At 45.5% G+C, this 25,712-nt stretch overlaps 2 protein-coding genes, 1 long non-coding RNA gene and 1 other non-coding gene across 4 annotated transcripts; 3 read left to right on the top strand and 1 right to left on the bottom strand.

Moving 5' to 3' along the window:
* Positions 1 to 271: 271 nt before the first annotated feature.
* On the bottom strand, positions 272 to 343 carry Trnas-gga (transfer RNA serine (anticodon GGA)). Its single transcript has one exon. It is a non-coding gene; the product is annotated as a tRNA-Ser (tRNA).
* Positions 344 to 6,385: 6,042 nt separating this feature from the next.
* On the top strand, positions 6,386 to 6,901 carry LOC135372223 (zinc finger and SCAN domain-containing protein 22-like). The gene has a single exon (XM_064605898.1). It carries the CDS (start codon positions 6,386 to 6,388, stop codon positions 6,899 to 6,901), a length of 516 nt encoding a protein of 171 aa, XP_064461968.1.
* A 1-nt stretch (position 6,902) lies between these two features.
* On the top strand, positions 6,903 to 15,989 carry LOC135372234 (uncharacterized). The gene is made up of 4 exons (XR_010415897.1): positions 6,903 to 13,542; positions 14,194 to 14,324; positions 14,413 to 14,678; positions 15,903 to 15,989. It is a non-coding gene; the product is annotated as an uncharacterized LOC135372234 (long non-coding RNA).
* A 2,450-nt stretch (positions 15,990 to 18,439) lies between these two features.
* Positions 18,440 to 22,823, top strand: LOC135372233 (oocyte zinc finger protein XlCOF15-like). Its single transcript, XM_064605912.1, has 2 exons — positions 18,440 to 20,581; positions 22,208 to 22,823. Exons 1-2 carry the CDS (start codon positions 20,566 to 20,568, stop codon positions 22,717 to 22,719), a joined length of 528 nt encoding a protein of 175 aa, XP_064461982.1. The 5' UTR covers positions 18,440 to 20,565; the 3' UTR covers positions 22,720 to 22,823.
* Positions 22,824 to 25,712: the final 2,889 nt, after the last annotated feature.

The following is a 25,712-nucleotide window of genomic DNA, read 5'->3' on the forward strand; positions in this document are numbered from 1 at the left end:
GGACCGCGGGGAGAGAGAGAGAGAGAGAACGGCACTAAATCGCGGAGCAGAGGCGTCATGCAAAGGCTGGTAGCCAATCGCAGGAGCCTTCCACGGACGGGTGGGCGGTCCCAATTGTAGGACTTAAGTCACAGCCTCCTGCTCTGTAGTTGGCAGGCCATGCCAGGAAACCTGGAAACTCCTCGGGCCAGGCAGTCCAAGTCCAAGAAATTTCTAGGCTTCCCAGCCCCAGCAAGTCAACTACAGAGTGCAACAACTCAGGGAAAAGAGGCGCTGACGCCAGGAATCGAACCTGGGTCTTCTGATTTCCGGTCAGATATGCTAACCACTACACCACACCAGCACGCCGTTTCCCTTGAGCCATTGAGTGCCTCAAGTACGGGGGGGGACGGGACAACCAACCGCACTGTTCCCATTCTCTCTTACATCTTTCTCACTCACACTCTCATTCATACACGAAGTGTAGTGAGTGTGAGTACACGATTGTGAGTGAGAAAGATGTAAGAGAGAATGGGAATAGCGTGGTTGGCTGTCTGTTCCCCCCGTACTTGAGGTAGAGCCCTGCGCGGATGAGATTTTTGGCATCCGCATCCGCACACACGTGGTCCGCATGCGATCCGCATCCGCAGCATACACAACAGTTTACATCCGCATCCGATCCGCTGACAAAAACGCACCATCCGCATCCGATCCGCAAAATCTGCACGTTTCGAAGGACGCGTAAAGACCGCCGCAAGCATATGTTAGTATAATTTCGGATATGCTTCCACGCTGTCACGGAAGGACTCATGACGACAAGCGACGGGAAACGTTTCAACAAACGCGATAGGGAGAGACTTCTGGAACGCGTGGAACGCTACCTTGTCGGTGTACGTGCGGTTCGAGACGTCAGAATACGTTCTCTCCTGTCTTGGCCATGCATGGTCAAAGGTGAACCCGAGCATCCGCCCGCTGTCGCCGCGCAACGCAAATAAATTGCTAGTGGACAAAGTACAGCACGCGGTATATCCGCATCCGATCCGCTACCGATCCGCTGCCTTCGTAACCGCATCCGACCTCGCGCCACCCGCATCCGATCCGCACACTGCAGAAAGTTCTAAATTTTCATCCGAATCCGCAAGCATCTTGCGGATATCCGCAGATGGTGCAGGGCTCTAACTTGAGGCACTCAATGGCTCTAGGGAAATGGTGTGCTGGTGTGGTGCAGTGGTTAGCATATCTGACCGGAAATCAGAAGACCCAGGTTCGATTCCTGGCGTTGAGGCTTACTTGTTTGTGTCGTCCCTAATTGTGGTCTGCCTCGGCCAAATCTCGTTGTTTACGACTACAGAGTAGCAGACTAGAAGAGTTGACCGTGGCTAGCAAACTGTCATGTAGCACGGGCCGGGGCCAGGACCGTGCTTGTGGGCTGCCCCAGTCTCAGGCTTTCGCACAAGCTAGAGTCAGTGCAGTGCCTTGCTTTACACCTTGAAAAGCAAAGTGCAGCAGAAAAGGGCGGGGAAAAAAGGAAAGGCAACGAACAGTTTGACTGCATGCTCACAACTGTTTGGTCTTTAATGGAAAACACACCTAAATACTACACTGCAGTAGAACATCTTTATAATATACTGGTCAGGACTTGTGGATAACTTTACTATATCAGGAGCTTTACTACTGTATCGCTGTAGAGCCTGAAGTCTTAGGGTTTTGCCCGATTCTTCCCCGAATTTGCACCCCGAATTGAAGGTTCACTCTTTAGGGTGAAACCCGATTTTTACCCGGCAAATTCCCCTCACTGGGATGTCCGTAGGAATGCACTAACTTACTTGTTTGGCAGAAAAATGCAGTTACATCACCGTTTCTACCAAACCGCTACAGTTACTTTGTGTAACTGAGCCCAATTTCTCCCCGAATTTATCATACTGGAAGTTTGTTCACCCGAATTCGCACGAATTTAGCGCACACGTTTATTTACCCGATTTTTACCCCCCGAATTTAGAAAAAAATATTTCCCGAAAACTTCGGGCTCTATAATGTCAGGTGTAGCTTTAAAACAGTCGTAAATGGAGAACGTTCAAGTCGTTCAGAGGTTTTACCACACTGCTATGTACGAACAGGAACTCTGCAGTTGTTAGAAAAAAAAGCCCCTATTCTTCTCCAGAACAGAAGCTGTCGATTGCAAAATGGCAAATTTGTCGGTGACTTGCATAATGCGTCAGTTCGTTCCTGTCCACCAGTTGTGGCAACGTCACCTTTTGAAGCAGTCAGCAGTTCGTGTTTTCTGCCACAGTCCGCCATGTCCCAAACTTCGCGTCACACGCACGCACAGAGAAAATAGAAATAGAAACATGTCACGTCACTAAATCGAGAACTGAGAAACTCGTGCTGGGTGTGTACAATCAGGAAGAAACGAGGAAGCTACCTCGCCTCTGCCGGAGTCCCACATTCTGAGTGTCCGTTCTTTACTATATGGGTATCCTACAATTTTTCTGTTTACTCTATCAGAAAAATAAGCTATTGGGTCTATAGGAATTTAGTCGGAACCACAGTCTTCCTTTACTATAAGCGGAGTTTTACTACAAGCGGACTTACCATAACGAGGTTCTACTGTACCTGGTGACATCACCTTATATAAACAAAGTGTATTTAATTGTGTTTTCCATTACGTGAGCACTGAGGTGGCCCCTCAATTTTTTTGTGTGTTTTGGTGCCTATGCCGGAATCCCACATTCTGAGTGTCCGTTCTTTACTATATGGGTATCCTAGAATTTTTCTGTTTACTATATCAGAAAAATAAGCCATTGGGTCTATAGGAATTTAGTCGGAACCACAGTCTTCTTTTACTATCAGTCGAGTTTTACTACAAGCGGAGTTACTATAACGAGGTTCTACTGTATCTGGCGACATCACCTTATATATACAAAGTGTATTTAATTGTGTTTTCCACTATGGGAGCACTGGGGTGGTCCCTCAATTTTTTATTTTTTTCGGTGCCTATGCCGGAATCCCACATTCTGGGTGTTCGTTCTTTACTATATGGGTATCCTACAATTTTTCTGTTTACTCTATCAGAAAAATAAGCTATTGGGTCTATAGGAATTTAGTCGGAACCACAGTCTTCCTTTACTATAAGCGGAGTTTTACTACAAGCGGACTTACCATAACGAGGTTCTACTGTACCTGGTGACATCACCTTATATAAACAAAGTGTATTTAATTGTGTTTTCCATTACGTGAGCACTGAGGTGGCCCCTCAATTTTTTTGTGTGTTTTGGTGCCTATGCCGGAATCCCACATTCTGAGTGTCCGTTCTTTACTATATGGGTATCCTAGAATTTTTCTGTTTACTATATCAGAAAAATAAGCCATTGGGTCTATAGGAATTTAGTCGGAACCACAGTCTTCTTTTACTATCAGTCGAGTTTTACTACAAGCGGAGTTACTATAACGAGGTTCTACTGTATCTGGCGACATCACCTTATATATACAAAGTGTATTTAATTGTGTTTTCCACTATGGGAGCACTGGGGTGGTCCCTCAATTTTTTATTTTTTTCGGTGCCTATGCCGGAATCCCACATTCTGGGTGTTCGTTCTTTGCTATATGAGTATCCTAGAATTTTTCTGTTTACTATATCAGAAAAATAAGCCATTGGGTCTATAGGAATTTAGTCGGAACCACAGTCTTTTTTTACTATAAGCGGAGTTTTGCTACGAGCGGAGTTACCATAACGAGGTTCTACTGCACCTGGTGACATCACCTTATAGATACAAAGTGTATTTAATTGTGTTTTCCATTACGTGAGCACTGAGGTGGCCCCTCCATTTTTTTATTTTTTTTGGTGCCTATGCCGGAATCCCACATTCTGGGTGTTCGTTCTTTACTATATGGGTATCCTAGAATTTTCCTGTTTACTATATCAGAAAAATAAGCCATTGGGTCTATAGGAATTTAGTCTGAACCACAGTCTTCTTTTACTATAAGCGGAGTTACCATAACTAGGTTCTACTGTATCTGGCGACATCACCTTATATATACAAAGTGTATTTAATTGTGTTGTCCATTACGTGAGCACTGAGGTGGCCCCTCAATTTTTTTATATTTTGCTGTGCCTATGCCGGAATCCCACATTCTGGGTGTCCGTTCTTTACTATATGCAATATCCTAGAATTTTTCTGTTTACTATATCAGAAAAATAAGCAATTGGGTCTATAGGAATTTAGTCTGAACCACAGTCTTCTTTTACTATAAGCGGAGTTACCATAACTAGGTTCTACTGTATCTGGCGACATCACCTTATATATACAAAGTGTATTTAATTGTGTTTTCCATTGAATTGAATTGAATTGAATTGAATTGAATATTTCTCGTTGGTGGTCCACAAAGTGTATTTTCACTGAGGTTGCACATAAATGGCAGTATAGTGTGGTGGATAATATACTGGTATATTTGTCTATGTTGTCACGATTTGCACATTTAGGAAAAAGTAATGTGTAGGCTGATCTAACAAAGTTGTTCACAAACCACTGTTCGGTAAGCTTGGACATTTGAACAGACACAACGTTGACCGCGGCTTATGGAAGGGCTTTAAATCATCAAAGTGCCTAGAATGAACAATAGGCCAGTACCTTGGTGAGCCATTGCACCTTTTTTTCGTATATTTTTCACTGAGGTGAAGATGTGTGACAGAAAAAGAGTCCGCGGGTATTTTAGACGTGACACTGTCGTCGTACAAACGCGCGGATGTGCGGATGTTTCTTTTTCGATGACATCCTCAGCTCCCAGAGGTTTCAGTGCACTTTAAGATGTGTTGCACCCCACAAAACAACATTGTCATTGTAGAGTGATGGACAAAAGTTTACGGAACCTCGGAGCGACATGCTAGCAGTGGATGGGACAACCGTACGGACTGTTTCCAAGTCTGTACGGTTCTACTCGCAGCTAGGGCGGCACTCTGAGAAAGGATAGTGCCGGAGCATGTCCCGTACGCTTTTGTCCAGCACTGTAAATAACGTTGTCTTCTGTACTGGCACCAGGGGGCACCCTTGTCCCCTGCTGTCTAAAGTCCTTGGATTGGGAAAGGTAGCGACATCTTTTTCCCTTTCCCGTTGCGACCTTGGACCTTTAATGGCGGCCACAGCATAGGTTTGCATGGTACGACCGCCATGAAAGGTCCAAGGTCGAGGTGGCAAGATCAAAGGATGTCGGTACTTTTCCTAATTCAGGGACTTTACTGCAGTCTTCTCTCCATCTGTCCTCGTCTGTATGCCACTCGTAGCCACGGTTGCTTTGCGGCACTAATACATGATTGCCGTATTTTCCGGTGTATAACGCGCGCGTTATACAGTAAAAAAGAGCTCTGAAGAGGTCCCGCGCGTTACGCACGGAAATATTTCCATACAGAGCTCATTTTCTGGTCGGTGACGTACAAATTCCAGCCTCTTCCAGGGTGTGCCGTGAGTTTCTACCAAATCTCTGAATTTCCCAATACTTATCTCCCTCTGTATTATCTGCCAGTGTACTTACCTCTCTGTATCTCCCAGTACTTAGGGTCTAGTTGACAAAGCTGGCGAAATGGTGCTGAACTTCATAAAAATTCATGATGCTGTTGAGCAGTCAGTGATCCTGAATTCATTTCAGAAGGCTGGCGTGATTGAGAAGAGACGCGAAACTAAATACATATGTTTCAAATAAAGCATACGCATATATTATGCACAGCCTTGGTTTATTGTGTATTAGTGGTGGCAGTACAGAAGCTTGTAGCAACAATGCGGTGCACATTATGCATGGAACTTTTTTCAAATTTGGCCCGTTTTTAGGGGTGCGTGTTATACACCGGAAAATACGGTAAAAAAATGGCATTTCATAGCCCCTGAAACACAGCCCCTGATTGCAAAAGTAAATAAAACCTGAAAGCACAAGGGCCTATATATGTGCATGTAGGGTTGCCACCAGGCCGGTATTATACCAGCACGGCCGGTTATTTGCTCGGTCTGCCGGTTGCTGGTAGGAAGTTGATACCGGCAGCCTTTTGCCGGTATTTGTGGCTCAACACCTTTCATAGGGGCTTTTACAGGGTTTTCCCTTCAACATTCCACTACAGCTTGAATAAATCTGGAGCACAGACCCAAGTCCGTAGACACCAGTCCGTAGTGACCAGTCGTTTTCTTAGTTATTCATTAATATTATCATTGTTGTCTTGAGCGAGTACACATGTTCGTTCTTTCTCTCTCTCTCTGTATACTCTCCACCCCTCACCCACTTTCCCTTTCCCACGAACATTTCCCCCTTTCCCTCTATTCGACCTCCTCGCCCTCTGACGGTATTTTTCCCTTACGAAAGGTGGCAACCCTATGCGCATGCTACCTGTGCAGTCCCTCCCTCCCTCCCTCGTTGACAAGACCTCATGGTCCCTCCTCTTGCAGGTACCGGAGAACGGCGTACGCCCCTCCTCTTCAGGTGCGTCCAGTGTGCCCTGGTGTTCGTCTCCGAGGAGCTCCTCGGTGACCACCAGAGGTCCAGGAGGCACTACAGGTCGGGAAAGCACCGGTGCCGCTTCTGCGGCTTCACCAGCGACCACGCGGGCAGTGTCAGGAGACACGAGGTGACCCACACGGGCAAGAAGCCCTTCGAGTGCCGGGTCTGCTCCAGGGCCTTCACGCGCAAGACGGGCCTGGAGAAGCACGTGAGCGCGGTTCACGAGGGAAAGAGGGCGCACAGGTGCGCCACCTGCGGGGACACCTTCCAGCAGAAGCACCACCTGAGAGACCACGAGAGGGTGCACTCCGACGACAGGCCCTACGGCTGCGACGGGTGCGGGACGAGGTTCAAGCTTAGGCGTTGCCTCCTGAAGCACGCGCGCTTGCACGCGGCTTCATCGTGCGGAGGTCTGCGTCACCCGGAGACGCCCGGGTCCGGGTAGAGAATTTTTTCTCTCGGCCGTCCTGTAACAATGGACCATTTCCGACAACGCGTATGCGCATGCCCAGCCCTCGAGTCCGCCATCTTTGAGCGGAAAACATCGCCATGGACCCACCTGCGGGCGACTGTCATGTTCATTGTGGGGAGATAATCGGTTTCAAGGTTACGCGGACGTTTGAGGTCTGGTAATGAGTACAATGCGCTTTCACTCTTTTCGCACTCTTCTTCCAATCTTCTCTTGGTACTTTCCCATGCAACGTACGTGCCAGTTCGTAAAGCGTCACCATTATTGAGGGGAAAGACACGACGTTCGACATTCCACCGCCAGGGGCGACGCAAATATGGAAAAGGTCCATTGAACCATCCTGTATGCAATAAGGGGATAAGTCGAAAAATCCCCAAAAAGAGAAAAGGGGCCTGATCTGATTGTCCGTCCCATTGACACGCGTGCATTTCCCGTTTTTTTTACCGTGCTGTAGCGGGCCAACAAATCGCGATAAGGTTCCAAGTTTTCATTGGCAGGTGCATACTGGTATGTAGATGTCGTCGCAACAAAAATAGTAAAAAGAGGATAAGTCGACTTATCCGCTTATTGCGTACGGAGGTTCAATGGCTGACGGGCCAAAAGCGAGGCGACATGTTCTCGTATTGGTGGAATGCACCAGCTCAACGTAACTTGACAAGACAACAAAATTTGTAAGTTGCACGTTTCAATGCCTGTACGAGCATCAACATCAAGACCTGACACAAAATGTCACCAGTACTTGGAGAGTGCCTGGCTGCTGACTTACAACAACAACAAACTCGGAAAACGAAATGTACAACTTTTAACATTTTTTTTTAATCTTTTAGTATTTTAATATTATCTATCTTTCTTAATATATAATCTTTAAACATCTTTTAATATTTTTTTCCTGTCAAGTTATGTCGAGCCACCGTGTTTTCACCGATAGAAGACCCCCCCAAGATACCTGGACATGTCACCAACCGTGTATTCACGCGAGCGACATTCCCCCGGAGGCGGAAGATGCGAAAAGCGACATGGTTTTCTGCTGTCGCGTGAGCGCGAGCGCTCAACGTCGTGTCTTCATGTACACTGCTAACCGCGAGGAATATCCTACTACAGAGCCACAAGATATTCGGTGGCAGACAGGAAAACACGCTGACGGCGTCGTCTGCTAAGTGTCGTCTGCTAAGCGCGCAGTACGCCACTCCCGATATTCCGCACCGTTTTGAATGCTCAACATAACATGGGACGGAACTTCCACTAGAATATTAGGATGTCCCTCGTGTGAATACATGGCAATACCCCTGTTGCACGGGCAGTCTTCAATCATAATTGGTACCAACGGCCATTTAAAGTGCACGTGGCGCCACCAAGCGTCTAACGCGTCAACTTCTCAAGTGGCACGATATCCAATGCACCTTGACAGGTTGTCGAGCTACACACTTTGTGGCACTGCTTGCACTTCCAATCACCATTGACTTAGATGATCATTGAGTAGTGCCCATGTGACAGGCACGTTGTACTCCTTCCCGTCACAACTGCACTTTTAGAGACAGTTGCCATGGAAACAAACCGTAGTTGCAGGGTCTCTCTGGTTGAGATCGTCTGTGGCGCGATTCATCAAAGCAGACGGCACCAAGACTCCACGTGACCATGCGGTGAAAGAGAGGAAAGGAGGTGTTGAGTTTGACTGAGTAAGAATACCCGCATTCGTGTTTCCTGTGCCCCCTTCACTTACGTTGACATACTGAGTCACGCTGTCGTCTGCTTGAGCCAATCACAGCAGACGATTTCAAACGGGCTACATCATAGCCAAACAAACATTTCAGTTTCACAGTGCGTGTGTGCGTTTGCAAATCTACTTTCTCAAATAAAACACGTTGCGAGATTTTGCATTGAGTCGAAGTTTGGAGTATTGGGCTGTTTGGTGAGGTAGCGTAGTAAGACGAAAAATGTGCACAGACAGGCAAAAGTGTGAGGGAACGAACCACGTAGGACAAGCGCTAAATTGCAACCGAGAAAACCACAAGACGAAAGTCACCCTTCATTGTGACATACAAAAGATGTCACAGTGGTGGAACTTCACATGCATGCCGTTCGTGGTTTGCTTTTTATTATTATACCACCTCAGTTGAACCTCTGTATGCAATAAGCGGATAAGTCGAACTATCCACTTTTTAGTATTTTTGTTGCAACGGCATCTACATACCAGTATGTACCTGTCAAAGAAAATTTAGAACCGTATTGCAATTTATTACACTCGAAATTCAAATTGACTGAAATTCATGCGTGTCAATGGGATGAACAGCAGGATCCCTACCTCATGTAACTGTGTCAGCAGTGCTACTGAGCGCTGTAGTCGGAAAAAAACGTGTGCACTATGCTAATAAGTCATATCTTGCTGGCCCTACAGAACATTATTTTCAATATTGTGCTCGTTTAGCAGCACGATAACCACGATCTAGGCTGCTCCACTGCACAAAGGTCACCATGAAAGTCAGATTCGTAAAAAAAAAATTTTACTGCACGAAAACCCTGTGTGTGCGGAGTTATATGGAGAAAGGGGATATGTCATGCTGCTGTGTTTTGTTTAATTTCTGCCAAGACACACATCCAGAAATGATGCTAAAGGGACATGCATGTAGAGTAGACTCGTGCTTATTTGTTACACATTTTGCATTTGCGTTATTCGCGGAAGCTCATCTGCAGTTACTTCACCAAATATTCACTCCCAGTTTTCTCTCGGTTTGGAATTTTTCCGACTTGTCCCCTTATTGCGTACAGAGGCTCAATTGCGAGCCAAAATCTATTGATGTTGGAAGATTCAGAGTGCTTGTTAATTGGTGGTAGCGTTGGGTCGTCATTAGAGCCCGAAGTTTTTCGGGAAATATTTTTTTTCTAAATTCCGGTGGGGTGGGGTTGGGGCAAAAGATCGGGTAAATAAACGTGTGCTCTCAGTTCACGCGCAGTGAGTGTAAGTTAAAGCAGTAAAAAGTCCATGCAGCAGTTAAAGCAGTGTAAAGACGGGGGGGGAAGAGGGACGACACAACAAGAATTCTCGAAACGCAGCGAAAATTTTTTATTTACCAAACTCTATACAGTCAAACCTCGCTTTACGAACACCCTTCGTTTCTCAGAAAATCGTTCGTAAATCGAGGTATTCGTAAATCGAGGTCCGAGGTCTGCAGTGCACAAATACCTCACGAATCCACGGGAAATTGATTTGAATAAGTTTTATTTTTGAAAATACTGCGTAATTGTGCTTTGCACCACACTTTCTGCAGGGACTATCCTGTTTAGAAGAGATGACAGAAGTCTGACACTTGACTCATGCACCCTGTCCTCAAAGTACCGTATCGCGCGCGGATGAGACTGTTTCCAACGGCAAATATCACGCTTGTCACCGGCTGTCAGGACTGAACGCTTTCTTGGAACGGCAAGATGTTTCCATCTCGGAGACCTGGTCCAAACTCACAACCCTCCGGCTGTAAACGCCCGAATTATTCTTTCAGGAAATGGGGAATCATGTTTGTGGAACGTAGTGGCGTTGGGACATTGTATGTTTGACCTTGGCAGCATGTACTGAGGAACTTTCATTATCCTCCGGTCCATTGGCCTGTCCTCTGTCCGTTCATAACGCCCGTTCGTATATCGAGGTCAGAATGGCTTGGCTACTTTGGGTCCGTTCCCTCATAATCCGTTCATAGTTCGGATATCGAGGGTTCGTAAAACGAGGTCAAAATACACGGAAAAAGTTTGGTTCCCTGTGGAGCCGTTCGTAAGTTGAGGGAATTCGTATATCGAGGGTTCATAAAACGAGGTCCGACTGTATATTCAAAAACCTCCGGAGAGGAGGAAGAGGAAGGAGGGAAGGCTCGCTTACGCAGTTGCCACGTGTACTAATCTCGCAGGTCTCCCTGAGCAACCTACGCCAAGTGTTCTTTTCTTTGCACAAAACTTTGGTCTCGGGGGGGGAAAACCGGCTTACAGCCCCTGCATTCACGGAGATGCTGCACGAGTTGGCTCGACACAAAGCTCCGTTCATTGTTGCGCGAGTGTTCCCGTAAACGGTCATTGAGGCAGCGTCCCGTTTGCCCTGCATAGCAAAAGCCGCATTCAAGGGGGATAGAATAGACAACAGAGCGGTTACAGGGCACTAGCGGATCACGGTGCTTGACATTTATCGAACTGACAAGCATGCAGTAGCTGTGACTAGTTACATTTAAAAAAAGAGTAGTTGTAACACGGTTACTACTTCTACAGTCTAGCTGTAACTTTAACTTAGTTACAATTTTTTTCAGTGAGTTACAGTGTTAAGTTTGTGAGTTACTTTTTTTTTATCGAACTGACTAGCATGCAGTAGCTGTGACTAGTTACATTTAAAAAAGAGTAGTTGTAGCACGGTTACTACTTTTACAGTCTAAACTGTAACTTTAACTTAGAACAGTTTAAGTAGAACTAGAACTTTAAAAACAGAAGAAAATGGTGTTAACTTGCTTAGCTTCAAAGCATTTGAAAAAACGATCTCTATGCCGTGTCATGACGTGTCATCAGGGAACTTTCGGGTGAAACGAAAGGCATATGAAACAAGCCATTGCTGCGAGTGACACTGGGACTAGAAACAGGGATCTTTATATTTCTGCACGGAACTGGGGCAGTCAATGACAGCGGTATTCAGACACTTGCCCCGCAAAAGCTCGTCTTTGACTCCTGCAGGAGGGGATTATAAAAGGAGGACAAATACGTTGTCACAAATAGCCCTCTGATATTATGATTCACTTTTCTGACAGTTTAACTAGAACGACAAGTTGAAGGACCGTAAGGATTTCGGGTAGATATCGGATTTTACCCGGATTTTTGAAGGCTTGTTCGGGGGGGACTAACTATGACTCTGTGGTGTGAAGTAGAGCCCTGCGCGGATGAGGTTTTTGGCATCCGCATCCGACCCGCATCCGCGCACATGTTATTCGCATCCGATCCGCATCCGCACCATACACAACAGTTTACATCCGCATCCGATCCGCTGAGCAAAACGCACCATCCGCATCCGATCCGCAAAAATCCGCACGTTTCGAAAGACCGCCGGAAGCATGTTGGTATAATTTCGGATGCCTCCATGCTGTCACGGAAGGACTCAGTCATGACGACAAGCAAAGGTAAACCTTTCAACAAACGGGATATGGAGAGACTTTTGGAACGCGTGGAACGCTACCTCGTCGGTGCTCGCGCGGTTCGAGACGCCTAAATGCCTCCTCTCCCGTCTTGGCGCCCTGCATGGTCAAAGGTGAACCAGAGCATGCGCTCGCTGTCGGTTCTCGGCGTGCAATACAAATAAATTGCGGGTGGAAAAATGACAGCACGCGGTATATCCGCATCCGATCCGCTACCGATCCGCTGCCTTCATATCCGCATCCGACCTCGAGCCATCCGCATCCGATCCGCACACCGCAGAAAGTGCTAAATTTTCATCCGAATCCGCAAGTATATTGCGGATATCCGCGGATATCCGCTTCCATCCGCGGATGGTGCAGGGCTCTAGTGTGAAGTACTTCGTATGGTGCATCTTACTGGCCTACTTAACAGGTTTATATCAAGAAAGCAGGGTGTTAAAAATGACTTAAGTGCTACTTTAACAACCTTGAGCATGTGGGCTTAACTTAAGTACACTTGGATTGCCTAGTATCCCCTTTGCCCCCTCTCCCACCAGAAATCTCACAACAACCCCCAAAATATTTGTGGAAGCGATCAAGTCTGGAACCCAGCGTTTGATTTCAACTTCAGAAGGGGATTGTGCGCCATCGTTCAACATCAACTGTGAGATTATATGGTATCGGCATTTGTTCGACGTCACACCACATCCTAGGCTCACGACTCAACCTTGCATCATTCTCTGTTCGATGTCGAATGAACGGCCATGGTGCCACGTGACGTTGATGTTGAGTGATGGCCTACGACCACTTCTGATGTGATGGTGAACGAGTCACCGTGGACCATCGTGAATGAATTCCCCGGCTTGTACTGCTAGGCCGGAGTTAATCCTGGAGACACTTTCTGGTGAGCATAATCTGTTTTTTTGGGGGGGGTTTATGTCATTTTTATTTATTTATTTATTTATGATGGAGCGCACACAATACTGTCGGGCTGTAACTGATATTGCATTTAAGAAATATTGCTGCTCTTGCCCTAAAAACAAAGGGCAGTCCATTGGTTGACCGTTACGTTCTAGGTGGGACCAGTGCCTTATCTAGAACACGATGTCTTGATTTACAGATATGGTGTGTGGGGGGTTCATTGCTACAGTTATGTTGCAACAGCTTTATGTATCATTGCTGGTGTCACTGATAACACCGCCCCGTGCCTGTACGGTGCGTTGGGGAAGGAGAAATGTTTTGGGGTGTCAGCTATGTCACTCCGGTATTGCAGTATTTCCCACGTGTCAGATCTCTGATGTCATTTTGTCAAGGCGAGAAGTGCCCTGCCGTTTTTCCCAACCAGCCGAGTCCTCTTGTCTTGCACACTACGAGGATGGACTTGGACCAACTTCCATGGCGTCGGACTGGCCCGTAGGAAATGTCCTCTGTTTGTGCCATGGCATATAGCCATGCTTGGACAGTACAACTGCAAAAACAAAGTTTGTGAGTTACTTTTTTTTTTATCGAACTGACAAGCATGCAGTAGCTGTGACTAGTTACATTTAAAAAAGAGTAGTAGTTAACACGGTTACTACTTTTACAGTCTAACTGTAACTTTAACTCAGTTACATTTTTTTTTTTCGGTGAGTTAGTGTTAAGTTTGTGAGTTACTCTTTTTTTTATCGAGCTGACAACCATGCAGTAGCTGTGACTAGTTACATTTAAAAAAGAGTAGTTGTAACACGGTTACTACTTTTACAGTCTAAGTGTAACTTTAACTTAGTTACAATTTTTTTCAGTGAGTTACAGTGTTAAGTTTGTGAGTTACTTTTTTTTATAGAACTGACAAGCATGCAGTAGCTGTGACTAGTTACATTTAAAAAAGAGTAGTTATAACACGGTTACTACTTTTACATTCTTTTTTTACATTTTTTTTTTAGTGACTTGCCTTATGGCTGCTCGTAAATCAGATGCAAAGTGCACTACCGGAAGCATCTGAGCAATTATAAAGTTATCCAAGCAGAATCTGTCGTGTATCTTTTATGTCATTGTCTGGCCGTAGTTTTGGCGCTCTATGGCCTTTGTTGCCTTTGTGCCATTAAAACCATAATCTCTCTCTCTCTCTGGCCATGTTATTGCTCATTCTGATAACAGCCCAAGGAGCACACTTGTAATGCTCGACAAGCGTACGAAGTCGAAGTGTTTGAAGAAGTTGCGTGTTCTTCTTGTCTTGTATTCTCCCTCAAGCTGGAGGTGACGCTATCATCAAGTCAACACCAGAAAACGTTCGTGTTATGTTCATTCACTTAATCTCTGTCTTACACGCAATTGCTAGGGACTCTCACGGCAAATTGATTGATTGATTGATTACAGATAACGAAGTGGGGCACAAGGAGGACTTCTTTGCACACTCCTGGTGTTGCAGTGTCCGTGGACCTGAAGAGAACCCCAGGAAGCGTTGTGGAGCCAAGTGGTGTCTCTAATGGAAGACTACTGCTTCACGTTTCAGTGACCACAGCTGCTATGTGTAGCAGTCTCCTATGTGTTAGAAGAGAGGACATATTAGGCAACGCATCCCCAGAGAAGGAAATGCATTCCAAGTCAGTGTGTGTGTGGTTGACCTCCAGTAAAACATGAAAGTGCGTGTCAGACAAGTAGCCTCTTTTACTGCAAACATTGTGCGAAAGGTTTCAAAGTGAAGCTTATACTATACCACATTTGCTCTGTTCTAAAGGGAACTTCACTGTACATCGGTGTAGCTCATCATTGGGGTTTCAAACCATATGGCATCAATGGGTCAATGGCTGGCTTTATTGCAATCCTTCGCTAGGAAGGAGGTGACCTCTAAGCAGGGCATTACGGAATAATCTTTGCCTGCGCTGTCTGCACGGAACAGTTTAATCATGCATTAGCCAGCCATTTTTCATTTGCTGCGTAACTATTTATTGTGCGGATCAAATGTGCTAATGTATTTTTTATGTATGTTATCGTCCTTTGTACACCCTTGTAATATTTCTTTGTTTCGTGTGACCCATTGTAAAGTAATTATAAAGTAGATTATGTAAGACCGGGCCCGTAAAGTAAATAAATACAAGCACTTAAACCCCGGGTAATTACAACCCCCGTTGCTATAATTTATTACACTTTCAGCACGTAACTACTATTATCACAGGTTACCTTTGATGTTATGTAATTGTAACTTCATTACTTTTACAAGCGATTCGTGATGCACTTGGAGTCACTTTTGGAATTTTGCAAATTGGCTTTCCACGCATAAGGGCCATTTTTCACCGTTGTACTTTGGCATTTTTTAAGGCATTGCAAAACTTCTGAGGTGCTTTTCAGCCTAGTTTACGCATGTTCTTACGTTTCACAAAGCAGAGCACTTGTGTGCCATAAAAACTCTAGTCACCACCATAATCATTACAAAAAACAGGTGTTGAAACATTGGAGGAAAAGACACAGAGTAACAAGACTGAAACCTCTGTACAGGACGTTAAATGGTGAATTCAGTATAAGCACAAGCCATTAACATTATGCCTTAGAGGCCTGATGCATTTTTTTTCGTTTACTTTTTAATAAAATTAAGGAGTGGAATAGCCAACGAGCTAAAATTGTTGAATTTGTGAGCCACCTAGTGAGTTGTGAGTGCAGTGTTTCCTATCATGTTTGCGACATGTGTGTTTTTGTTTCACTTGTCACCATATATACTATCATCATGTCCTTGCTAGCCATTTAGCCATTTGTAAGTACCGTGTCACCTGCTACGACCGTGGAATTTTTGTCGTTTCGCGTTTGTACCCCCAGAAGGAGGCCAGCGGTATCAATAAACAATAACAACAACAATATTTCTCGTCTTACAGCAGTGGAAGCGGAGAGAACGGCAGCAGCAGCAGCCACGTACGAGTGTTCCGTGTGCTACAGCATGTTCGTCTCCGAAGAGTACCTGCGGAGGCACCACGAGGAGAAGCACCTGCTGAAGAGGAGGCGGCACCAGTGCCGCTTCTGCAGCTACTCGAGCAACAAGACGACAAACGTCAAGTCTCACGAGCGGACTCACACCGGAGAAAAGCCCTACGTGTGTCGTGTGTGCTTCTGGGGCTTTGCACTGAAAGGGAACCTGGACAAACATTTCAGGGCAGTGCACAAGGGCTACTGAGGAGCGCTTGCAAACCGCGGTATCGTGCAGCTTCAGCAAAAGTACCATCTCGATCCGAAGGAGCACAGTGTCTTTGCCCAATAATGGCAGCACTGCTCCAGTATGGGTCGAGTGTTGTAGTACCATTATTGTCGATGTCCAACCACTGTAGCGCCGTCGGCAACACTGGTTGAATACCGGACCAATATTTGACCAGTATCGTTTGAGTGTTGGGCCAGTATTGCCGATGTCCAGCCACTATTGTGCCAAGATATCGGCAGTGGTAGTAGAATACCAGACCAATGTTTGGCCAGTATTGTTTGAGTGTTGGGCCAGTATTGCCGATGTCCAGCCACTATTGTGCCAAGATATCGGCAGTGGTAGTAGAATACCAGACCAATATTTGGCCAGTATTGTTTGAGTGTTGCACCAGTATTGCCGATGTGCAGCCACTGTAGTGCCAAGATATCGACAGCGGTAGTCGAATACCAGACCAATATTTGGCCAGTATTGTTTGAGTGTTGCACCAGTATTGCCGATGTGCAGCCACTGTGGTGCCAAGATAGCGGCAGCAGTGGTCGAATACCTGACCAATATTTGGCCAGTATTGTTTGAGTGTTGGGCCAGTATTGTCGATCTCCTCTGCCACTATTGGGCCAAGATACTGGCAATGCCAGTTGAATACTAGACCTATATTTGACCAGTATTGTTCAGGTGTTGGACCAGTATTGTCGATGTGCCGCCACTATTTGGCCAAGATATCGGCAGTGCCACTTGAATACTAGATCAATATTTGACCTGTATTGTTTGAGTGTTGCACCAGTATTGTCGATGTGCTGTCACTATTGGGCCAAGATACTGGCAATGCCAGTTGAATACTAGACCTATATTTGACCAGTATTGCTCAGGTGTTGGACCAGTATTGTCGATGTCCTGCCATTATTGGGCCAAGATATCGGCAATGCCAGTTGAATACTAGATCAATATTTGGCCAGTATTGTTTGAGTGTTGCACCAGTATTGCCGATGTCCAGCCACTATTGTGCCAAGATACCGGCAATGCCAGTTGAATACTAGACCGATATTTGACCAGTATTGTTGATGTCCTGCCACTATTGTGTCAAGATATCAGCAATGCCAGTTGAATATTAGACCAATATTTGACCAGTATTTTTCTTCTGTTGGACCAGTATTGTCGATGCCCTGCCACTTTTGTGACAAGATATCAACAATGCCAGTTGAATATTAGACCAATATTTGACTGGTATCGTTTGAATGTTGGACCGGTACTGCCAATGTCCAACTACTATGGGGCCAAGATATTGGCAATACCGGTGGAATACTAGGCCAATATTTGACCAGTATTGGTTGAGTGTGGGACCAGCATTGCCGATGTCCAGCCAATATTGTGTCAAGATATTGTGCTGCTTGGGCCCCAAGCAGTACAACACCTTGGGGGCACATTACTTGGAACGCTACACAAACCCTCATGTATGAACACCGTGTGAGGGAATTCAAGCTGCAGTCCGAGACACTATATGGGGTGTTTTGTTTTCGCCTTTACAGAATTTTTATAATAGCTATGAGAGCAGCATATATTGTGGTTTTTGCAGTTGAGTTCCACGGCCAGGTGGTGACATCCCTTGGAAGCAAGTGTGTAACTACAAGACGTCTACTTACCTGAAATTCATGGATTAACTAAACTTTAATTTGGGAATTTCGGGCAACAAAAGCGAGATAGCACATTGAGAGACTATCCTTGTTGAACGCCATTTTTAAAAACAATCCTGAAACACGCGTGTGCGTTAAAATATTCCATCCCTGAATTTTGATATGCAAATGAGCCGAAACCGAAAAAGCATGCCTCAGGAGCGCGCCACCCTCGCCAGACGGAGGCTTATCTGTGCAGGCTTATCTGTGCAGGCTTATCTGCGCCGGATAAAGCGGTTTGTCTGGCCCCAGCTGAGCGGCACCTGCTCCAATCATCTCCAAATCACGTGGCCCTCTGGTGTGAAATGAGCGCTGTTCTCTCCCCGAGTCCCTGGTCGACGCACTTTCGGTTTTGGCTCGTTTGGACATCAGAAGTCGGGGATGGATATCTTAACATACGTGTGTGTGTTTCAGGATTTGTTAAACGTGAAATGGCTTGGAACTAGGATAGTCTCTCGATCTGCTATATCTCGCTTTTGCCCGAAATCCCCTAATTAAAAAGTTAATTAATGAATTTTAGGTAATTAAAATTACTCACCTTGTACAGGGTGGGTGCTCTAAAAGGTCAGTCACATTTTCGGGCCAGACGTGATACCTGATTACTTGACGCACAGATTTCCTCTGCCTCAGAGTAAAGAATTTATGCCAGGGAAACCTACAAAAAAATTGTGGTTACAAACCACTGTGAATGAATAATATATGATATAATATTGGACCAGTATTGACTGGTATTGTTTCAGTGTTGGACCAGTACTGCCAATGTCCAACCACTATTGGGCCAAGATATTGGCAATACCGGTGGAATACTAAGCCAATGTTTGACTGTCGATGTCCTGCCAGACGTTTGACCAGTATTGTTTAAGTGTTGCACCAGTATTGCCGATGTCCAACCACTATTGTGCCAAGATACCGGCAATGCCAGTTGAATACTAGACCCATATTTGACCAGTATTGTTGATGTCCTGCCACTATTGTGTCAAGATATCAGCAATGCCAGTTGAATATTAGACCAATATTTGACCAGTATTGTTCTTGTGCTGGACCAGTATTGTTTAAATACGACCACGCAATACGACCACGATAATACGACCACACAAACTTTCGCCTCCATCCATTAGGTATCGCGCAGAGGAAATACACGAAGACGAAAGCTTGCGTGGCCGTATCTATTTTGTTACGCGGTGGCTGGTATCCACGAACTTTTTTTTTTTTACATTTCTCTGGCATAAATTATTCACTGTGTGGCAGCAGAAGTCTGTCTGTCGATTACGTATAGCGTCACACGCGAAAGTGTGACTGACCTCTTATAGCACCCACACTGTAGTGGCACACTCTCTTCAAGAGAATGTCCGCCTGGCCGTAGAAGTCGACTTTTTTTAATAAAAATTCCGTAAAGGCAAAAAAAAAAAAAACACCCTGTATACTAGTTCCACGGTGGTTATAGCATGGACTTTTGAGGTTGTATTTTGTTGTAACAGAAGAAGCAGCACCTCCAGACGGACAGGACTAAATACTTTATGTGATGTACCTTTTGTGTGCAAACAATGTGAGAGGACACCCAAACTTTGTATTTTACATCACGCTGCAATCAGTGCAGACATTTATTAGTCATATTTCTCGTTAATTGTTCACAAAGTGTATTTTCACCGGGGGTTGCACACTAATTTGCAGTGGGGTGGTTAAGAATATATATTATTTGTCTATGTCGTCACAATAGACACTTGCGTAAGAGAGAGACATTACAGAGTGGTGTAACAAAGTGGTTTCCAAACTGTTTTACAACTAATAAAGATAAAGCGAGTAGAGCGTGTTGGTTGTAACTTAACACGGTGGAAGAACGCAGGAGACAGACACGGACAAACGCCTTCTCCATGTGTTTTGTCCGTGTCTGTCCTCCGTGTTCCCCTACCGTGTTATGTTTTATAACCCTTAAACTTCACAACAGACGCAGTGTTGATCACATTTTATGCAGATACTAAAAAATTCAGTTTAAAAATCTGATCCCCTCTTGTGAAGGGCTTCATGTTACAAGAATGGCAGTTACTCATGCCAGGCACATTCCAGCATTAAATCATCAAAATATATTTAACATGTTTTTAACCCCTTAAAAAAAAAAAGAAAGAACTTGCAAGAATTATTCATCATAGCCGCTCAAAACCTCTTGTTAATGTCATGTGTGAGGCATGCTTTTTTTGTTATCTTCCGCCGATATACGTTCCGATTTTGCCCAATTTTATAGCTCCTGAAACACACAGTTATTTAAAGCAAACATAAAACCTGGACACACAGCGGTTTATCCAGAACTCCAAGCAGTGGGGTGTTGCAAAAGATTGATTGATTGATTGTTGTGGGGTGATCACTGTCACAGTTATGTCTTAACGGCTTCACATATCTTTACTGACACGTGTCTAAGGCTGGTATAGCAACAACACCCCCCCGGAGAGGGTGCATAGGAAAAAAAATCAACGGGGCATTGGCAAACATTTGGAGTGATGTATGGGCTTTGATTTACTGCAGACGTATTTTTATTCGCGATGTATCAATTTTCGCGAATCTCATTTGGGAAGTAATTCGCGAGTATTTAATTTAATTTTTAAATTTAAAATTGTTAATTTATTTTAAAATTTAAATTTTAAATTTAATTTCGCTATTCCAGGTCCGTTTCCTTCCGCGGGATCAATGTCAAGCTGTGTTCGTGAGTACAATTTTTCGCGATTTTTTAGCGGTCGCGAAATTCGCGAAAATTAATACATCGCGAATAAAAATACGTTTGCAGTATACAGATGCCCAAACACCCCTCGTGAGGGGGTGCACAGGTAAAAAATTTAGGGGTGTGTTTGCAAACACTTGGAGTGTGTTGGAGCGATTTACGGGCTCTGATTTATCCAAATGCCCCCCTATGCACTGAAATGTTTGGCAACACCCTCTAACTTTGTTTACCTGTTATTATTCCGGATAAACCACTGGGTGCCTGTCTATGCATGCTTAGGGCCTTTGTGTCTTACAATTAAACCCCGGTAAATACTGTTTTTACCTCCTATTTGCGATATTGCGACCTAGGGTAAAAACCTGCAAAACCCTGTAAACAAGGTTGGCAAACCACCAATATGGGTACCAGAGAATGCTATGCACCGCACATTCGGTGTGGCTCTTCCACATGTTGTGTTAATTTCAAATGAGAAAAGTACTCTCTTTTATTTTTCACACGAAAATCTAGTTTCCCACCTACTTTGACGCCGTTTCATGACTCCTAAAATGAAACCCAGTCCCTCCCCCCCCCCCCCCCCTCCGATTTTAGAAAAAAAAAATAAGGGCCCTGAAAACACAAGTCCCTATGAACATGAACATCTTCAACACAAGTGTGTCTGGTTGGGTAAAAAACGATGGTGCGGAAAATCTCCAACCAAGGTACAGGAGCGGGATACTCAGTGTTTTCGGAGCCAGGCTGGCCCTTCCTCAAGTGTGGCAACACCACCTAGATAGAGAGAGAGAGCCCGCTTACTTGTCGCTATGACATAACAATTAAGAATCAGCCAATGAAGATCGCGTTTTCAATGGCCGTAGCCAATCACAAGCATATGCTTTCAGCTGTCGTGGCCATGAGGATGACCCACCGTCGTCTGCTAGCAGTGATGGGACGTCACTGCATACTAAACAGGAAAACGTAAAAGTGGAGCTCAAAACGGTCCCATATATCTTTCTCACGACTGATTTTCTGGAAAGTGTGTTGCACTTTTTTGTCTTCGAATTCATGTCCGCAGGTTCTAAGTTAGCTGCAACCATTTCCGAGTTCTTGAATTCGCAGAACGGAGAACCGCAATAGCAGACGAATTCTGATTGTATGTGTCCAGTCGGGCGGAGAGGAGGCAATAAGCAGGCCCTCTGTACCTAGGTGTCGTTGACGCTGCTGCCGACCGGCCCTGTAGTCAACCCCGAGGAAGGAGTCGAACTGGCTCCGAAAATTCGGGTACAGTGGCGCGCACACTTGCCTCGAACGGCGGAGATCATCCACTATCCCGTTGAAGGGAGGGTCGGTACGCAAAACGGACGCGTCTGATGAACGGTGCGGTACGGCGAACACATCCGTTGTTTGCGTACCGGCCCTCCCTTCAACGGTATAGTGGATCATCCCAATCTTGTTTCCAGCTGTCTATATGAGCGCCCGATAACACGTGCTCCGCTTTTCGAGGCAAGTCTGCGCGCCACTGTATCCAATCCCTGTACCGTATGGTTGGACACTGTGTTCACGGGGCCTTAATGCACGCTATCCGTGCAAGCCCCATCCCACTCACGGGGGCCGTCATCGTCTCTGTCCTTACAGGTTCCGGGGAAGAGCGTACGCCCCTCTTCAAGTGCATCCAGTGTGCCCTGGTGTTCGTCTCCGAGGAGTTCCTCGTGGAGCACCAGAGGTCCAGGCAGCACTACAGAGCGGGGAAGCGTCGGTGCCGCTTCTGCGATTACACCAGCGACCACATGGGCAGCATCAAGAGGCACGAGGTGACCCACACGGGCGAGAAGCCCTTCGTGTGCCAGGTCTGCTCCAAGGGCTTCACGCGGAAGATGAGCCTGGAGAAGCACGTGAGCGCCGTCCACGAGGGAAAGAGGATGTACAGGTGCGCCACCTGCGGGGACACCTTCCAGCAGAAGCACCACCTGCAGGCCCACGAGTCGGTGCACTCCAACGACAGGCCCCACGTCTGCAACGTGTGCGGGGCCAAGTTCAAGCTGAAGCAGTACCTCGGCAAACACGTGCGCCTGCACGCGGGGTGCAGGGGCCTGCAGCACCTCAAGAAGCTGGGGTTCAGGTCGGGGGTTTTCCCGGCGCTCCAGTGACACCTCCGAAAAAAAAAGGATCTTGTGACACCCCTTCCCCCCATTGCCAAAGAAATTACGGGGTGGATTTAGCGAAGGTTACACATTTCGATCGAGCCGTAAAAATAGGAACTGACGTTTCTAGTGCTTCAAACTTTGCATACTGATAATCGTTCGGCTCAAGTTTTAATCATATTTTTTTCAAATGCTATTACTTTGTAGAAAAAAAGTTAGAAGCGAAGCAAATTCTCACTCCATGTACTTCCTATGGACAGGGGCGGATTTAAGGGCCTGTCATGGGGGGGGGGTCTTAAGGAAATTTCGTGCTTTGCGGCGCAGCATCGTCCAGGAGATAGGGTTTTTACATAGGGAACACGACCGTATGGGGGGGGCGGTCCCCCCCCCCCCCCCCCATTAAATCCGCCCCTGCCTATGGGCTATACTGCCTGCAAACCGCCATTTTTCTCTCTGTCTGCTTCTCATTCACATCACCATGTATAGGTGGCGCTGCCTCGAAACCCTGCATCTGGTCCATCTGATTGTTGGTTGTTCCATAGGTTCTGGTTTTGCTTCGTCTCCGGGCAGCGCCACCTATACGTGGTGATTTGAACGTGTAGCAGACGGAGGAAAAAATGGTGGTCTGCGGGTGGTATATTCTATAGGAAATGCAGGGGGGTGAAAATTTGCTTTGCTTCTAACTTTTTTTCTACAAAGTGATAGCATTTGAAAAAAATATGATTAAGACTTGAGGCAAATGACTATCAGTATGCAAAGTTTGAAGCACTAGAAACGTCATTTTCTGTTTTTACGACTCGATCGAAATGGGACAAAAGCCAAGGGACATTTGCTTGTATTGGTGACACCGCTGCTATTGCGAGCGATCTTGAACGGTCATTGTAGTCAATGGCCATTGAACACGTGCGTAGTGCCGCCGTGTGTGTGACGTGTCAACCTGTCAGGGAGCATTGAATCCAGTGTTCTCTGAAACGTTGTCACGTTACAGGTTTGGTGGCGCTACCTGCACTACCAATGACCATTGGTTTAAATGACCATGGAAAACTGCCCATGTTGCAGGTGTGTTACACTCCTTTCAGTCACAACTGCACTTTTAGAGTCAGTTGCCATGGAAACAGGTCGCCTGCAACCGCACAGGTAACAAGCCGTATGGTAAAATCGATAAAAGCCCCAGCGCTTTGCACAGATAATAATGAAACAGACCAACACAGACACGGCACTGAGCTGGCAGGCCAAACAGTTCCGTGTCTCTGTTTGTCTGCTTGATCATTATCAGTGCCAAGCGCTCGGGCTTTGATCGATTTTAACACTCAACACCGTACTGCCCAGCCATAGTTGCAGGGTTTCTGTAGTTCAGGCTGTCTGTGGCGACTCATTAAAGCAGACGACGCCCAGACATCATGTGACCACGCAGTGACGGAGGGAGAAGAGGTAGATTGACTAAATAAGAAGACCCACTTCTCGTTTCCTGCTCCTTCACTAAGCCGACATACCGAATGAAACTGTCGTCTGCTTTGGCCGATCACAGCAGATGATTTCAAAGAGGTAAAGCCTGGTGACTGTACTGTTTAGCCAGACAAGCATTTCTGTTTCTCAGTGTGTGTGTGTTTGTGTGTGCAAGTCTGCTGTCACAAATAAAGCACATTGCAAATCCGTTGATGTTGAAGAGACAAACAGAATGTTTGTCATCTTGACGGTACCAGTTGGTTGGCCATAATTTTTATGAGATTTGAAAATGGCACTGCCTCTGATGAAGTCATTTCGATGCATGAACGCATTTTTCCAAACCGATACAACTGTCATACAGACTTATAAGAAGCATACAGATTCGCAAACTTGTTCTGTAAAAAAATACAAAAACGAGGCAGTTATACAATGCGCTTCATTTTATTCGGCACAGATTTTAAAAGAAAGCATTAGAGCTGCATAAATTAATTTCTTTAATTTATTCCTGTACGACAGCGTATCCAACTACTACACAACTAATGAGCTAAAATTCATTAACTTATCAATTAGGTTTTTTTCTGGAAAGATGCGAGATAGCAGTCACTAGCCACAGTTACATGAATCCGACAGAAAGCTTTATTTGATTGATTTGATTTATTGCTCCTCCTCACATCAGTCCTCTCTAGAATATTGGCTGGACATGGTCTGATGGGAGAGGATTTGCTGCAATAAACCAACTGGGCCCGCTTTTGTCTAGTTCATGCAAACGTGGCTGCTGTTCAAATCCATTGTCCTCATCAAACACCTTGAGATGCGAACGTTAAGGTATAAATTTACAAATTTTGCTATGCCGACGGGCCAACACCAGGGCTACGCACTTCTGTAGCGCAGGAACAACACGACCTTGGCCTTACGTGGGCCGGAGACTGATCTGTCTGGCCAACTCATTAGCGCCTACTCATCAGCGCCACTCATTAGCCCCTACTCCAACCATCTCCATCGCCCCAAAGTGTGTGGCCCTCTCGCATGGAATGCCTGTCATTCTTTCTGTGCTCAAGTAGTGCATAGGTTTGGTTCCAACTGATATGCTTAGCAAAATTTGGCAATTTATATCTCAAGGTATGTTCGCTCCTCCGGGTGTCTAATAGGGAGAATGGATTTGAATAATGACTGGCTCCAATTCTGCTATGAAAGATGAAAGCCAATTCAGCTATCTCACATTTCTCGGAAAACACCTAATTAATACGGTAATCAGATAATGAATTTTGGTTAAGTTGTCCACTAATTGCACACGTTGTCCTACGGGGTGCCTGTCCTGCCGTATAACCCATCCGCAAAAGCAAAATTTCTGCAGCTCTAATAGTTCTTTAATAAAAAATCTGTGCAAATAAAAAAATGCAACCTGTATATATCATACCTGAGAGCATATTTTTTTAAATGCCATTGGACGGGGGACGTGTTTCGTCCTAGCCTTGATTTGAGGGTGGGGCAATATTGTTAGTTACGTTGTAACAGCTTTATTGATCATTAATACTAGCATGTATCTAGGAGTC

The sequence above is a fragment of the Ornithodoros turicata genome, unplaced genomic scaffold (assembly GCF_037126465.1).
Source record: "Ornithodoros turicata isolate Travis unplaced genomic scaffold, ASM3712646v1 Chromosome132, whole genome shotgun sequence".
Lineage (NCBI taxonomy): Eukaryota > Metazoa > Arthropoda > Arachnida > Ixodida > Argasidae > Ornithodoros > Ornithodoros turicata.

What these genes read in the sequence shown, in the direction of transcription:
- LOC135372223 (XM_064605898.1), top strand. Translation starts at nt 6,386, where the DNA reads ATGGTCCCTCCTCTTGCAGGTACCGGAGAACGGCGTACGCCCCTCCTC.